The 15,515-nt window shown below is 39.1% G+C and overlaps 2 protein-coding genes across 5 annotated transcripts in view; both read left to right on the top strand.

Annotated features, from left to right (window-relative positions):
• LOC130539909 (zinc finger protein 385B-like) overlaps positions 1–5,560 on the top strand; it is a 41,520-nt gene extending 35,960 nt beyond the window's left edge. For 3 of the 4 annotated variants that reach the window (XM_057058671.1, XM_057058679.1, XM_057058697.1), the window contains exons 5-9: positions 808–991; positions 2,174–2,536; positions 2,645–2,850; positions 2,975–3,073; positions 3,658–5,560. In XM_057058671.1, the coding sequence (XP_056914651.1) occupies positions 808–991; positions 2,174–2,536; positions 2,645–2,850; positions 2,975–3,073; positions 3,658–3,888 (1,083 nt within the window). In that variant the 3' untranslated portion in view covers positions 3,889–5,560. The remainder of the gene's footprint in view (positions 1–807; positions 992–2,173; positions 2,537–2,644; positions 2,851–2,974; positions 3,074–3,657) is intronic. The other variant, XM_057058688.1, reaches the window with a different exon arrangement.
• Positions 5,561–7,488: 1,928 nt separating this feature from the next.
• LOC130520044 (dnaJ homolog subfamily C member 7-like) lies at positions 7,489–14,043 on the top strand. Its single transcript, XM_057023637.1, has 14 exons — positions 7,489–7,611; positions 8,806–8,894; positions 9,158–9,282; positions 9,739–9,852; positions 9,956–10,030; positions 10,236–10,354; positions 11,236–11,389; positions 11,581–11,745; positions 11,826–11,917; positions 12,008–12,081; positions 12,159–12,305; positions 12,412–12,567; positions 12,843–12,917; positions 13,018–14,043. Exons 1-14 carry the CDS (start codon positions 7,541–7,543, stop codon positions 13,053–13,055), a joined length of 1,494 nt encoding a protein of 497 aa, XP_056879617.1. The 5' UTR covers positions 7,489–7,540; the 3' UTR covers positions 13,056–14,043.
• Positions 14,044–15,515: the final 1,472 nt, after the last annotated feature.

Raw genomic sequence — 15,515 nt, 5'->3', positions numbered from 1 at the left:
AATTCAGTTCTAGGTGGATGTTTTTTAAGTTTACACATGGATCTGACTGAAAAAATGCTTTTCCAGCTGTAAAATCCACTGCAAGGAGTGTTAAATCATTTCTCCTCAATGAAGGAACTGATTAATTCAGTGGCTAATATTAGGCATGACAGTTTTGTAGCGTTATGTCGCACACTTTGAAGTGATATACTCTATTCTGTCTGTGTTTTAACGTTGAATAGTGCATAGGTGGTAAAACATAATTAACACGGAAATGCCTCGCTCTTTTGGTGCAGTATCTAACTGCTGGGAGCTGAGCCTCAGCTTCTGCAGGCCATGTCTCATTTAAACTACAGCCATCCAGAGAAACCCCAAATCTGCATGTATCTGTCATCGCGCTGCCACAAATGAGCTTTCTGTTGCAGAGGGAACACAAAGGTCATTTGGTGTCACACGATGCAGACACGGGCCAGTTTCTGTCAGAACGAATCACTGGTAGGATGAGCCAGTGCGCTCCGAGGATGTTCATGTGACGCCGCGGGTCCAAGTGATGCTCATTTGCGCACGACCGCTATGCTGCTGATGATCATAATGGTGATGTTGAACTTCCGCCTGGTCAAATGCTCAGTCGGACAATTTCTGCCCAACTCCAGAGAAGCATATGAAGCCAAGGAGGCGGAACAGATGGATGGATTGCATTTTGATGATTTCACGCTTTCCTTCACAAAATTAATCATGTCAGTCAATCTGTCGGCGGGCTCTACAGCATCTTTCTCCTACATTAGTGCTGCTCATTTGTTCATATTTCTGTACGTGTGTTGTGGTCAGACACAGGCAGAGGCCCACTATAAAGGTCACAAGCACGCGCGCAAGCTGAAGGCCTTGGAGACCCAGAGGAACCGGCAGAAAAGAGGACGCAGTCCATCCAAGTTGTCAAAAGACAAAGACCAAGACATGATGATGCTGGGAGGAGCAACGGCCTCTTCAGCCTCACATTTGAAAGACATAACAGGTAAAAAAATCTTTTTAAGGTAACAGCCTCTTCATTCTCAGGAGAATTTTTGGTATTTCCAGAGACATAAGTACCGAGGCCTAATAGCTGCCACTCATCTTACTAATTACCAGCTATTACCTGTACTTCAATCATTGGCCTTGCCAGAGAGGTAATTATTCCCATCACATAACGATATTCTGTAGGTTGAGACCGCTTTATGCTCTTAAAAAGAGCCATTATTATGATGGTGTTTCTTTCATTCCCCCCCCCCCCCCCCCCCCAATTTATAACCAGTATGAACACGTGTCAACATGTCACAAGAAAATGTCAAAGAAAGGCAGACAGACAGACAGACAGATTGATTAAATCTCTAAATTCACAAGAAAACACAGTTTTATTTTTCAATACTTTAAGTATACAAAAAGCAATTCAGTCACAAAATTGTTGCCAGTCTGTTGGTGCCCAACAGAGCTCATGGAACACAAATGAACCTTCCGTGCCATAGAGGCATCTTATAAAACTTACTGACTGCAAACAGTTGAAAACAGATTTGGTCTGAATAATAAAAAAGTCTAAATCCTCCTCCTCTGTACTCTTGTAGCGTCCCTCTTTATAATTGATGGTCCTGCTTATCTTTCTTCCAGCACCTATCAATTTCCTTTACCCACACAATAATAAGCTTCTTGCATTCACCTGTTACCATGGTTGTTGATTGATGGTGCCAGAGGTGGAAAACAAATGACAGTCAGACAAAGGGGGGATGGTTGAGATGGCTAAAAAAGAGGAGAAAATAAGGCTATTAAGGACCAGGAGCCAAAAAAGAGATGGGGAAGAAGAAGAAGGTAAAGTAAAAAGGTTAGATTAAAGAAATAAAAACAAAAAAGGCTCCCAACAATTGCAATGCATATTATTTACATGTATTTAATTAGCTGTGCATTAAAGGAAACAAAGAAACACCCAAAAAATAGAATGTTTCACTCTCTCTTATTTAGAAAAAGAATAAGAATTTTAAATATAACACTTGACCAAAGAAGCCAGTGTTACCCAAGACTACAGTCCATGCAAATAAATAAGTACCATATGTGGCCCAAAAATGCTTGTTAATTCTCTCATGTAACCTGGAATGCAATTTTACATTCATATGAACAAAGTGTAACAACATTATTGTTTGCACTTCTTTATTTATCCAACTGTACACAGGAGCAAGTACCTTTTCCCAGCCGGGACATCAGCAGGTAGAACCTGACCCATGGCGTTCCTTGGCAAACACTCCCTCCTCACAGCCTTCCTCTACAGACTCTTCCTCCCTTTGCACCCCTCAGATGTCTCCGCAAATCTGCCCTGGCCGGCAGATATCCGATTCACCTTCAGACAGTCATCCGCTGGAGGCCGGCACAACCGCCACCAGCTGTGCTCCATGTTCAGAACTGGAGGAAAACCCCACAGGAGGCCAACAGGAGGCGGAAGAGGCTCAGGAGCCCAAGAGCTGCAAAAAACATCTCCATTGTCCCACGTGCAAAGTGACGGTCAATTCGAGCTTGCAGCTGGAGGCCCACTGCAGTGGTGTGTAGGGCAAAACTCTTCATAATTATAGTATATAATTATAAATTGTAGGTTCACGGATCTCAAAAGAACCCCAATTTCAGTGTAAGTCTTCTGTTCTGGAATCAGGCTCAAGGCACAAACAAATGCTTGATGGGGGACCGAAGGGAACTCGGCCACAATGCAGGGTCAAGCTGAAGCCATCCTCCAAACCCGCCTGTAGGATGAAGCAGCGCATGTGCAGCAGGTCCAGAGTGGGTCTGAGTGTGTCCAGACAACCGTTCCACTGTGAAATGTGTCAGGTGTCTGTCAACTCAGAGACACAACTGAAACAGGTGCATGAATTCTCCCTGCCTGATGTACTTCACCACATACTAGGCCAAACCTAGCATCCAACTAGTGAAAAATAGGTTTGTTGGTTGTATTGGCAAATCTTTACAGTTTTATCTCTGCGTTTAGCACATGAACAGCAGAAGACACAAAGAGCGTTTGGCTGGGAAACCTGTCAAAGTGAAGTTGGCCCCTTTTAATAAACTCCAGCCCAGTGCTGCCTTAGTGGTGAGAATCTATCTCAAACACACACACACACACATCATTGTACTTCTATCTTTGTGAGGACTTTTAAAGACATAATGCATTCACCAGAACTCATCATATATCATAATTATATTATATATTAATTTAAACATTTATGTTGGACCTGGCTGCCAGGAAACTCTCAAACTCACAATCATGGCAAAACAGCAATGAAACAAACACAAACAAATAATAAAATAACAACAATGTAAAAAAACATAAACACTGACCCAGTTGTAGCTACAAGCTTAAAACCAAGTCTCAAACACTTCTTTCAAGGTCTGAGGACCAGCATCAGGAACACACACACACTGTCTGTCAGGCCATGCAGTAGAAGTGTTAAGTCCCAAAGCACAATAGTCACAACATCATTGGTCAATCCACTTAGCTTAAAGTCTGTTAGGAATTGTACTACATGATTCCCATTTTAGTACAAATATTTGTGATATGCATCTGTTCATAAAGTGAAATGAGTATTGTTTGATCATGCACAGCATTAATAATGAGACTACAGTACAGGACCATTATTAGGCTGCTCACTTAACCTCTTTTGTCTTTGGTTCTAGACAAAACTGGCCCTGCAGAAGCACCTTTACAAGGCTCTGCCAGCGGGGTTCCTCACCTCCCCCCTCAATGCAGCTGCCTTTTGCACTGTGGCATCTGGACCCATGGCCCTACGGCTGCCCCCAAGCCCCACATCCATCATCCAAAGCCCTTTTATCAGCCCCACCCTTTTCAGGCCTGCTCCAGGACCTCTGCGGGCCACACACACACCTATCATCTTTTCTCCTTATTAGCGATGAGGCACAATTCATGTGATGACCAACAGCAAAGTGGACCTAACATAGCAAAAGCTGGACCAAGAAGAACTTTGACCTTTAAGGACAAGGATTGGGACCCCAGATGGAAGCCAGAACACTACGCTAGGATCATATAAAACAGCATGGACGTCCTCCTTGAATGGACTGAGATTTTGCTGCTGACTGAGCCTACGTCTCCTCTGTAACATCTTTCATTTCTTTAGTAGACAGGAAACATGACAGGGTTTGTAAATATGCTAGTTGCCAATTTATTCACTGTTTGAGAGCTTTCTAGATGTAACCCTTGAGAAATTTAATTTTTATTACGAGATCAAACTTATAAATAGCTTTCAAATTGATTCCTTCATCATATAACTGGTGGTGTTTTTTCTAATGAACAAAAACGCAACAAACTCCTCTAACTTAGAAAAGTCACAATAATGCATCAAGTTTATGATTTCACAGCAGTTGTCCAATGTGTATGCATTTTCTTTCCTATTTCTAGTCAAATAAGTTTTTCTTCTCTCTCTTGAGGTGACAATCAAAAAGCATTCTGATATGATGCCAAGAATTCTTCAATAGATATACAAAGTTAAAGCTGACAGTAAGTTATAATATTTAAAAACTGTAATATTTGAGATGAGCCATTGTAACAAGTTCTTCAGGTATAGTTTGTTACATAGTTTCAAAACATTTTAATGCCATGTGTGCAATATGAAAATGCAGTAAAAGGAAGGTGGACTTATCAAGGGGACATATCCTCATAAATGCTTTATCTGCAAGTTCTAAATATGTCTTTTTCTTTGTTGCAGTTTCTATTATTTAAATGTCAACACAAAAAACTTTTTTTTAGAAATCCCTTCCACACTGTTGTGTTGCATCATTTTAAGCAATATGTATTTTTCATAATTTACAACTGTTGTGACTGTGCATTCACTGCAATAATGTAAATTAGTCTGTGCTACATATCCTGTATTCAGTTTGGATTTAAAAATAGTGCTTTTTTATACACTGTTGAAGTTGTTTTTATTTCTAAATGCAAATATCAATATCAGTATTAGATTGAAAAGGCCAAAGGTTGCCCCAGGTCTGCATACAAAGAATAATTCAGATTCAAATCCCTTTTTTGGGCTATTTCCTATTTAAGTGATGTAAGACTATGTAAGACGTGCAATGGAATTTGACGCAACAATGTCTGGTTGTTCCTTTATCCAGCTTGTACAATAGAAAATGTACAAGGAAATTGAGAGCGGGAACCAGATCTTCAAAGCAAAAGCTAGTTTTGAAAAAATAATAAAAACTCTTAACAAATAGCCTAAACAATTAATAATTCATAAATAATATGCAGTTGTATTTTCATTATATTTATATACTTTCATTATAATATTTCAGTAATACTATATGCCAGTTTAGCTTATGATAGAAATGTTTCCTATTTCACCTGAATGCAGCATAATGAGGAAGAAGATGGGTGCTCAATGGTCAAAACAGTGATGACGATGACATATTTTGGGGACATATTAAACTCTAATGTGCTCTGTGTTCACAAATGTGTATATTAGCAGCAGATTGTTTGTGTGTACGTAGACTACAAAGTGAGAAAATGTTCTAAATAATGTGGAATAGAATAAATATCATGTGTCCACATTTGCTAGATGTGGATCCACCACGAGTGGATGCATAAAGTTACCGTAGGACTGCATCAGGTTGAGCTTTTAAACTTCACAAAACTTTTTTTTCTTCTTTTTTTACAGTTTGCAGAGGTACAGAGTAGAGCTTTGGAAGACACCAGGGAAAATGGCTTCCGATGGAGTATTACTGAGATGCTTTTGAATCAGTTTCAACATTTCCCAAACAACACTACAAATGGCTTTCACAGCAAAACACTGTCTTGCTTTTCATTACAACGGGAGAGACTAAGACACAGATGCAGATATTGAGAGATGACTAAGTTCATTTAAGATTGCATTAATGAAATACAGTACCTCTAATAGGGGCAGAGAAGAGGAGGGTGGTGTGGTCAGCAGTAAAGAACATGGGAGTCCCGTTACACATCTACTGGAGCGTCAGCTCAACAACACCAGTGACCCTTCCCACTTCTTGTGCAGCCAGTTCCAGCTCCTTCCATCAGGGCACTGATATCACAGTTTTAGATGCAGGACTGATAAAATATGCACATTGGCACATTCTGGTCCCAGTAAGGCAAGTCAACAGAAGTCTTTGTAGGACTGGTTTTCCTGTGTATTTATCTGTGCTGGTGGTCTCATTCTGTCCATGTGAAAAATGTAACAATTCATGAAATAGAGTTAATCTGACTTGTGTATTGGCCATTTTCTTGCCATAGTTCAAAGTCTGTTAAAAGGCAAAATGTCTGAAATGAGTGGAGGGAAGTATAAAGTACCCACAATCTTAAAGAAATAGTGTGTAACAGGATGTTCACATATAAATTGTGGGTGGTAACTGAATGCAGTAGGCCAACATTTACAGCAGGTAGATATATAGTATATTAAATCTATTACAATAAGTGAGAAGATGCTGAGAAATTTGAACAAGTCTGTTACGCAGCCTGTCTCATGTAACCCAGAGTTTGGCATGTTGTTAGGTTAGGCCTGGCAGCACTGTCAGTACACTGTAGTTAAAAAAGACACCAGAGTCCGGGTCTGGGTTCAGAGTGTTTCTTTCAATCCCGCCTGTCCAAATGTCAATTTTGAAGTGATATCTTGCTCTCTTCTGCGCTTGCCTTTCAAGTGCTTTATGCCAAAGGAGTTCCGAACACTGTCTGCCATTTTAAATGTTGGATATAGTAATAAGCACACACTTTGATTTGCCAATTTGCATTGAACATCTTAGATTATTTGTAAAAAAAAAAAAAAAAATTGTGTGTGTGTGTGTGGGGGGGGGGGGGGGATTTATTTAGAAATAGGATAATTATAAAATAAGGTAAGTCTTTTGTAATGTCTGTGTTACATAAACAACTCGTGCATATTATGGTCAGATTTTAGTATTTAGGCTTCTGTGTTTGTACATTACTGGAACTCCCAAGAATATTTCCACAAGACAGAAACAAGCATGGACACTATCTAAAACAATATGTAACACGAACTCGATGAGAAAGGTACTCCAGCGCCACCCAGTGGTACATTGAAACCAAGATTCCGGTTTTAGAGCCATACTTTAACTTTATAATTTATGATTTATATTAATATAGCGAATTTGAGAATATTTATAAGATAACGTTAAACGTTAACGGGTTTTTTAAAAAATAAAATGATAAAAATAAGTACCAACCAAAACATCATTATTCATGACTGGCTATAAATATATATACTTATATATGAATATATACTTGTAAGCACATGGAACCGTGATTAAACTGCTGTTGCTACTCTGTTTGCCTCGGTTTTGCTTGGTCCTTCGGATATTAAAACGTTCTGGAATATGTCTATTATTGCAATTTTTGCAAACGTTTATTACGGGCCCATGTAAGTGTTTCTAAATTTTCACAGAAAAATAATTGTAAAAAGATATCTTCCAGAAATTAGTTTGACTCCTTATACATTCTTATTATTTCAAAGTAAGTGACCTAAATAGTAAAAGGCGCTTTCTCAACCGGAAATGACGTGTGGATGTGACCGTCCTTGCTAGAAAAATGGCAGCTGTTGACATCGACATACCGGTGGACTCAGAACCCCAATTCTGTATTCCCGGCGACTTCGAACGGTAATTAAATATATCAGTCCGATGATCCAGTATACTATTTACATGTTGTGAAATTATAAGGTTATCTGTCGATATAATTCCGCGGCTGTACACTTACTTACTTGGGCACACCGGAAACAAGCTAACAAGGCTACTTTACCGAAGACGAAATGTGATTACCACGTTTACTTTATTAACGTGTACGTTAAAGTACATAGTGCCACTCTTAATAGTCATAATAATCAACACATTTTCTAGGCAATCGATTCGAGCTTGTGATTCTTTGGCACGGCCATGTCACATGCGGATTGATCTAAATATCTATTTACAATTGTGTGGAAGAATTTTCTTTTGTCTCAAGCAAATAATTGTGTCTGTCAATTGGAAACGACGAAGAAAGATAGTGAAATAAATGAATAATAGACAGTCACAATGCTGCAGTTCGACTATGGTAGGTTTCGATTGAAGGTTTCTTTTTATGAGAAACCTCCAATGAATGGAATCCTTCGCATAGCTACAGGCGACAATTGGACAAAAACGAGAAAAAAATATGAGGGCTTGATGCTGAAAACTAATTAAAATCGCTTTAATTTATCTCCCCGGGGGATTTTCTTCGATAAACTATAAGAACTGATTTAGTTTCCTGCCACATGTTTAGTATCGGTTGACTTAAGATCATGTGGACGATAGCAAATCGATTTATATACCGGTACCTAAATCCTAACATTTTAAATACGTTTGTAATGTAATGCATTTCTTATGAAAGATGGCTATGTTGATAGGATAAAGGAATACATTGTTTTTCCATGATGATACCCAGATAATGTCCTTGTATTAGATATTTAACCCAATTTTGCATAATTGAATGGACCCTTACCTGTAAAATACAAATTTGAAGAACTGGAAGAAATGATGGGGAAACTTACATTACAAGTCACTTTTTGATTTATGAAAATTTTTAAGGACTTAATGCTGCTTTTTACTGTTGTCAGTGCCATGCATACCCCGTGCTCCTCTACTGCCTCCATTCCAGTTACAGCAATAAAGTCAATCCCATAAAGATTGAAGCGATTCTATGTATGCAAAGTCGACAACTGGTTTAAACCATCATGCTCGTAATTCAACACAAACTTTGTGTTTTAGATGGCTGATTTATAATGCCAGCTAAGCCACAATTTCTGAATTGAATTTTGGTTTTGTTTCTCTTTCCTACAGTCAGGCTGAAGTCTTTAAAGAGCAAGGAAATGTATTTTACAGTCAGAAAGCATACTCTGATGCCTTCAACTGTTATACAAAGGCCATTGGTAAGCATAATTGCTCATCCTTAAAAACCGTATCTCTTAGGTACAGCAAAAAGTCTTTACTTTAGAAAGTGTTATCTCAACAAATATTGAGACGTTATCATTTCAAAAGTGGGCAAGTTATTGTCTAATGACTGACTTATGAGTGATGAAGTAGTTACAGCTAAATATGTTTTATTGGAAACAATAACTTGTAGCATGGTTTCCAACATTTGATGCTCTGTTTTGTATTAATCGACCTTTACCTTTTGTTTGTTTTTGCCTAGATGCGTGGCCCAAAAACGCCAGCTATTATGGCAACAGGGCAGCCACCCTCATGATGCTCTCTCGCTTTCGAGAGGCCCTGGAAGACTCCCAGCAGGCAGTGCGCCTGGATGACTTTTTTATGAAGGTCTGTCTGGCTGTGCTTTGCATTTTGCACTTTGATCTCCTTAGCTCAGCACTAGTGACACGACGTGTTAAGGTTCCGACATTAACCCAAATACCTCCAACAATCATTAAGAATCAGAAAGGCAACGAAAGTTTTCTTACTATCACCTAATTTTGTTTTTTTTGTTGCTGCTAAGTAATGGGTAAAGTTTTGAAGAAGAAAAGAACTTGCAGTAGAAAATTGATAAATGGTAATCATAAGCTTTCATTGTTTTAAAGTGGTGCTGATGGTGGGGTCATTAAGTGTGAGTAGGATGAAGGCAAAGCTTTAGCAGGACAGGATGAGAAGGGTAATGAGCTCCAGACTGGGCACCGTATCACTCACCTGGAGGATATGATGGCAGGCAAACCGAAAGAAATGGTTTCAGTGTCAAGCTATTATGCTGCTATACAAACTGTTTATTCTCGTGTTGCACAGGGTCATCTGCGTGAGGGCAAGTGCCATCTGTCACTGGGAAATGCCAAGGCGGCCAGTCGCTGCTTTAAGAAGGTTTTGGAACTTGAACCTAGTAACCGAGAAGCCAAACAGGAGGTGATGTCCTGTTTATTCCTCTAATTTTCTAATATTTTTCCACCTAAGAATTGTTGATTACTAATCTAAAGTGTGGGTATGTTGTTGCAATGTTCTGTTGTAGAATAAGACAGCGGAGAACCTGATGGAATTGGAAAAAATGGCAAATTTTGGCTTTGAAAAACGGGATTTCAGAAAGGTAACCTGAACGCATCCTCTACTGCCGAACTCAGCAGTATCCATTCAGTTGATTTACTTGATGATCATGTGATGATAGGATATTTTTGCAAAATCCTTGTGTCCGATCTTCAGTCACTGCTAAAAAACATAATTTACTGTTGGTCAACAAAATATGTTGACCAATTGTTTCCTGACTCCTTGATTGTTATTGTAACTCTTTGTAGGTGGTGTTCTGTATGGATCGGGCCTTAGCTGTGGCTTCTGCCTGCCACCGTTTCAAGATCTTCAAGGCTGAGTGTCTGGCTCTCCTGGGGCGCTATCCAGAAGCCCAGTCTGTTGCAAGGTAGTTATCTCTTACGATAATTGTCACTATTTTGACAGTGCCAGCTACAGTATTAGCTATCCTCTAATGGCAGATATGCATTGTGTGATTTTGGATTGTCCCAGATGACTAAGATATTTTTGGATGTGGCTCTAAAATTGGTCTTTAAGGGGCAATTGCCAAACATTATCGGACCTTTCTTAATTTGACAATTTTAGGTAATGTCGGATCCTGGTCAGCATTTTGTTCAGCTCTCCACCATTTTGTTTCAAAAATATGCCCAATGGCTGTTGCCTTTAATAGTGTGGGAGGGCTAAGGCCTCCAAGGGAGGCGGCTCTGATGAACATACATATGAGTGGTTGGAGCGGCTTGTAAACAAGAGCTGGAGCTCAACACACACAGAGGGTGTGTGACACCATGCTAGACTCTGGATGAACTCACACCTTTAAATGTTTTTTAATCCCTTCTATTTAATTTATTGTAACTTCAAGTTGCACTGTGAGACAGGTTCAAAGCCCGTCGACGTCTTTTCAGCAAAGATAACCCGAGTTAAAATTCTGACATCTCAGAAATTTAGGACAGCTTTCTCAGTGTGACAGCTGCTATGTCCTGCTTCTACTAACCAACCAGCAGCAGGAAGTAGTAGCATTAAATGTTAAGCTGAGAACGTATTCTCTTGGTCCTGCACAATGATGTGGTGCATACCGATGACATCATGCATTGATGATGTATGTCTTAGCCTGCTATTCAGTAAATGGTCATCATCCAGTCTGCTTATATCAAACTTGATGTCTTACCAAACGCCATGTCACACAGTGTGTGTTATAAGATTTCTAAAGTCTCACAACCAAGTGGTAAAACAGTTGGATTTACATTGTCATGACAACAAATCTCTTTACAGTGACATCCTGCGACTGGATTCTACAAATGCAGATGCACTTTATGTTCGAGGCTTGTGTCTTTATTATGAGGACTGCATCGATAAAGCTGTACAGTTCTTCATTCAGGCTCTGCGTATGGCACCTGACCACGAAAAGGCTCGGCTGGCCTGCAGGGTATGATCGATCTGTTTTTCTATCTCGTTTTTAATGATTTCATTATTGAGATGGTTTCACCCGCCAAACATGAACAAAGGAAAAGAAATTAACAGTAAAAAAGCTTTGTGATGAGACATTGTACAAGAATGTAAACATCATACAAAACATGCTGGAAAATCATTACTATCTTATTTTTTCTCCCACATCAGAATGCAAAAGCATTAAAAGCAAAGAAAGATGAGGGTAACCAGGCATTCAAGAAATTTAACTTTGAAGCTGCCTACCAGCTGTACACCGAGGCCCTGGCGATCGACCCCAACAACATTAAGACCAACGCCAAACTCTACTGCAACAGAGCCACAGCCGGAGCAAAGGTGAATATTGTTTTCAACATTATAAAAAGTGAACCAAAACTTTTGATAAAAGTGACCTGATAGCTCTTCCTCCTCAACAGCTAAATAAAGTTAATCAAACCATTGAAGACTGCACCAATGCTATCAAACTAGATGACACCTACATCAAGGCCTACTTAAGAAGAGCTCAGAGGTAGGTTTCACTATTCAAATTTGTGTAATTATTATTTACTATTGAGTTTTATTGATTTCTCTGGGTTTTTAAATTTTTGTGACTTTTTAGCTATATGGACACTGAGCAGTACGAGGAGGCCGTGCGGGACTACGAGAAAGTTTATCAGACAGAAAAAACATCAGGTAAGAGGCCATTTTGTCCCCTCTATGAACTGTAGCATCTATTATTTGTTTTTTCACTGAATTGTGTGGCAATCTAGAGCACAAGCATTTGTTGAAGACAGCACAGCTGGAGTTGAAGAAGAGCAAGAGGAAAGATTACTACAAAGTGCTCGGTGTTGCCAAGAATGCCACGGAGGATGAGATCAAAAAGGCCTATCGCAAAAGAGCTCTGATGCACCACCCAGGTCTGTTTTCGTGGCATTCGGAGTGCAATTTTATTTTTATTTTTTTTAAATATGTATTATTTTGGTGGTTTCGTCCAATTTCTTTTTTGCTGGCATTATCGGACAGATCGCCACAGCTCTGCTACTGCAGAGGTGCAGAAGGAAGAGGAAAAGAAGTTCAAGGAGGTGGGCGAGGCCTTCACTGTACTCTCTGACCCAAAGAAGAAGATCCGCTATGACAATGGACACGACCTGGATGACGATGGCGGCTTTAGTGGAAGAGGTAATTCAGTTTTCTTCAGTTCATCTCTGGTCAGATGGTGTGGAATTATTCTTTCTCTTAGGAAAACATGCCCACGCTGCCTTAGAGGATTGCATCGGGTTAATGTGTGGGCTAGTCAGATTGCTATTAGACTGCCAGTTTCTCTCCTCTGCAGCTGTGGTGTGTACACTGCACTGATGTTTGCTTCATCATGATATTTGCCACATCATCATCCAGTTTAAGCTTGATTTAGAATGCAAGAATTCTGACTCATTCCTCTGTTTGATTCTCTTTAGATTTTGATGCAAATGACATCTTCAGGGCTTTCTTTGGTGGCCACAATGATGGCTTCAGTTTTGGTTCTGGGCAAGGTATGTGGTTTGTCCTGGTTTAAGCATCATAAGCTTTATTGAAATACAGTATTTAAGTCATGATAAATAAATTATTACCTTTTTCCTCTTTTCTTTCTAGATTCTGGACCTGGAAATTTCTTTTTCCAGTTTGGTTAAATTAAAGAAGCATGAGGAGAAAATTCTGCATTGGACAAGATTAATTTTTACTCGCTGTCACTTTATGATGCCAACAAAAAACTCCACAATTTTCTTTTCAACATTTTGGGTAAACCACTCTAAAATGTATAAAACATAGTGATGTGAGCAAACATAGGCCGAGATAAATCAGGTTTAAGTAATTTGTAAGGGCCAATCTGCAAATTATTGCAGTAAATTAGAAACCTCCCTAATTATATCCAATAATAATACTGACTCAACCTCTCCAAGGTAATAAGTAGTTTGAAAATGCTTTGGGCATGTGGGATCTTGGTGTTTCAGAACACAAAGGCAGAGGTTTTGTTCTTCTTTGATAGCATGTCTGTATAGAACAAGTGTCGGTGTGGTGTCGATGTTCACGTTGACCTCATAGCAGCCTGTTTCTTGCAGGTCCAGGTTTTATTGGCTCACATGCCAAATAAACTCACATTGCAGGGTTTTTTAATTGTATTTGTGCTACGTTGTATATTTAACTTTCATTGTACAGTAAATCATTTATTGTCTGGAAAGTCTTCCCCCTCCTTCAGTTTCTATTTTATTGTACTATATTCTATACTGTATACAACAGGATGTGAATGTTCCTTGACATTCCACAGTTTTAGGACTCACCTGTAAATATGTTCCATATCATCCTTGTTCCTACACTGTCACATACGCACCTGCTGTTTGTCGTCTGTTGATAGAACTAACCACACATCTTATTTTCTCATTCAAATTGAAGTTGTGCCTTACAAGCATGATCAGATCAATTCTACCTTCCGTCACACAGGATATTGAGTTTTCAGAATGCAGCAATTACGTATCGCATCAGACATTTGGCACCATCTCTTGCTTTCAGCTGTCACTCATCTATATTTGTCACGCATATTTGAGCAGCGGTTCCTTGTTTTACTTGTTCCACCTGTTTTAAAGGACACTGACGAAAATAAAGGCTAATCGTTTCATCAAATGCTGCAGCTTTTAATTGGCTAATGGTGATCAAAGGATAAGTTTTACTCCCCTGTTGCTTTTAAGAATGTGATTAAAAACACTTACTGAAACAAAACAGTAGTTTTTTTTTTTATTCAGACATTCTACCTGGACACTGTTGGATCGCAATACCTTTGTGTGTAGCTGCTAATCCGCGTGTTCTTTGAATGAAGACTTAAAGAAGAAAAATACCAATTTCAAAATGTATTTTAACAATAGAACCAATTCGAGATACAAATATTACAGAGCTCCGGGCCAGTTCATAACCCTAGCAACAACAGAGTCAATTGCCAGGGCACGAAGTCTGACAACCTAACTATCCCTTGGCCCAGTCTTTTATAGAAACACACATGCAAATTCTCAATGTTCATGCAATCCAATCCAGTTCCTCTGCTGGGATGACCTCGTCCTCTTCTTCCAGTCTCCTTTGGTGTTGATACAGTCCTTCTTCTCCATTATCTTCCCCGGTGGCCAGATCAAAGTTCCCATTCTTTATGCAAATAAGATCACCAACCCCACCATGATGTCCCATTTATGATGGGTGTTTAACACCCCCTGCCTGACTGGCTCCTGAGATTACAATGGAACAACAACAACAACAATCCTGTGAAAGGAATGTCTCTGATCTTTGTTACATCTGCTAATGACTTCTAAGAGAAGACAGGAACATATGGTAAAACACATACAACAAGATAAAGACAATTCTCATCAACACCTAAAAGGCAACATCAGTTATTTTAAGTGATTCCATGTGTTTTGCAGGTTTAGTATGAATACAGAGAAAAATATCTTTACCCAAGGTTTTCTAATCTACATCTATCGGCTTGCATTTATAGCTCTTGTATCAAAACATTTTTTTTGTTATTTTAATGCTCATTATACAACCCAGTAATAGAACAGTGATTTCATGACAATGCCTCTTCTTTTCTTTCTGGTGTTACTGCATGCGTGTAAATCAATGGTCTTTGCTGGTATTTCATCACTAAACAACAAAAAAAAACCCTGCACCCAGCAGTTCCCTTCTTCACATATTGTGACTTCCACCCATAGTATGGTATATATAGGCAGCAGCAATACAAGGTTGCATAGGTTGATTTATGGTCCCTTGGCTTTGAGCTTTCAAAAATTAAAGGTTAAAGTCCTTCTGGAATCCGGAAGATCATTATTTAATTAGTTCTTCCATGGTCCTTTATTAACATTTCCTGAAAAGGTCATTCAAAGTTCTTTGAGGTATTTTGCCAAAAAATAAATAAATAAATCGGCAGTTGCCAGATAACCCTAAATTTATCAAGATTATTTCAAATATAATTTTTACTTGTCTATTTAATGTCTATTCGTAAAAGAAAGCGTTTATTAGCGATATCTGATTTATTTTAGATTTCCGCCTATGAAAATGGGTGGTTAAGAACACCACATGATCCCATTTGGGCCAATCAGACGTCGGCATCGACG

Source organism: Takifugu flavidus, chromosome 1 (genome assembly GCF_003711565.1).
Source record: "Takifugu flavidus isolate HTHZ2018 chromosome 1, ASM371156v2, whole genome shotgun sequence".
Classification (NCBI taxonomy): domain Eukaryota; kingdom Metazoa; phylum Chordata; class Actinopteri; order Tetraodontiformes; family Tetraodontidae; genus Takifugu; species Takifugu flavidus.
The sequence above is the reverse complement of the archived record's forward strand: the minus strand, read 5'-3'. Positions and strand labels throughout refer to the sequence as shown.

Bases quoted from the DNA above. Each gene is read 5' to 3' on its own strand.
- LOC130520044 (XM_057023637.1), top strand. From the start codon at position 7,541: ATGGCAGCTGTTGACATCGACATACCGGTGGACTCAGAACCCCAATTC. The intron at 8,895-9,157 runs GTAAGCATAATT...GTTTTTGCCTAG, and splicing joins CTGTTATACAAAGGCCATTG to ATGCGTGGCCCAAAAACGCC. The intron at 11,746-11,825 runs GTGAATATTGTT...CCTCCTCAACAG, and splicing joins GAGCCACAGCCGGAGCAAAG to CTAAATAAAGTTAATCAAAC.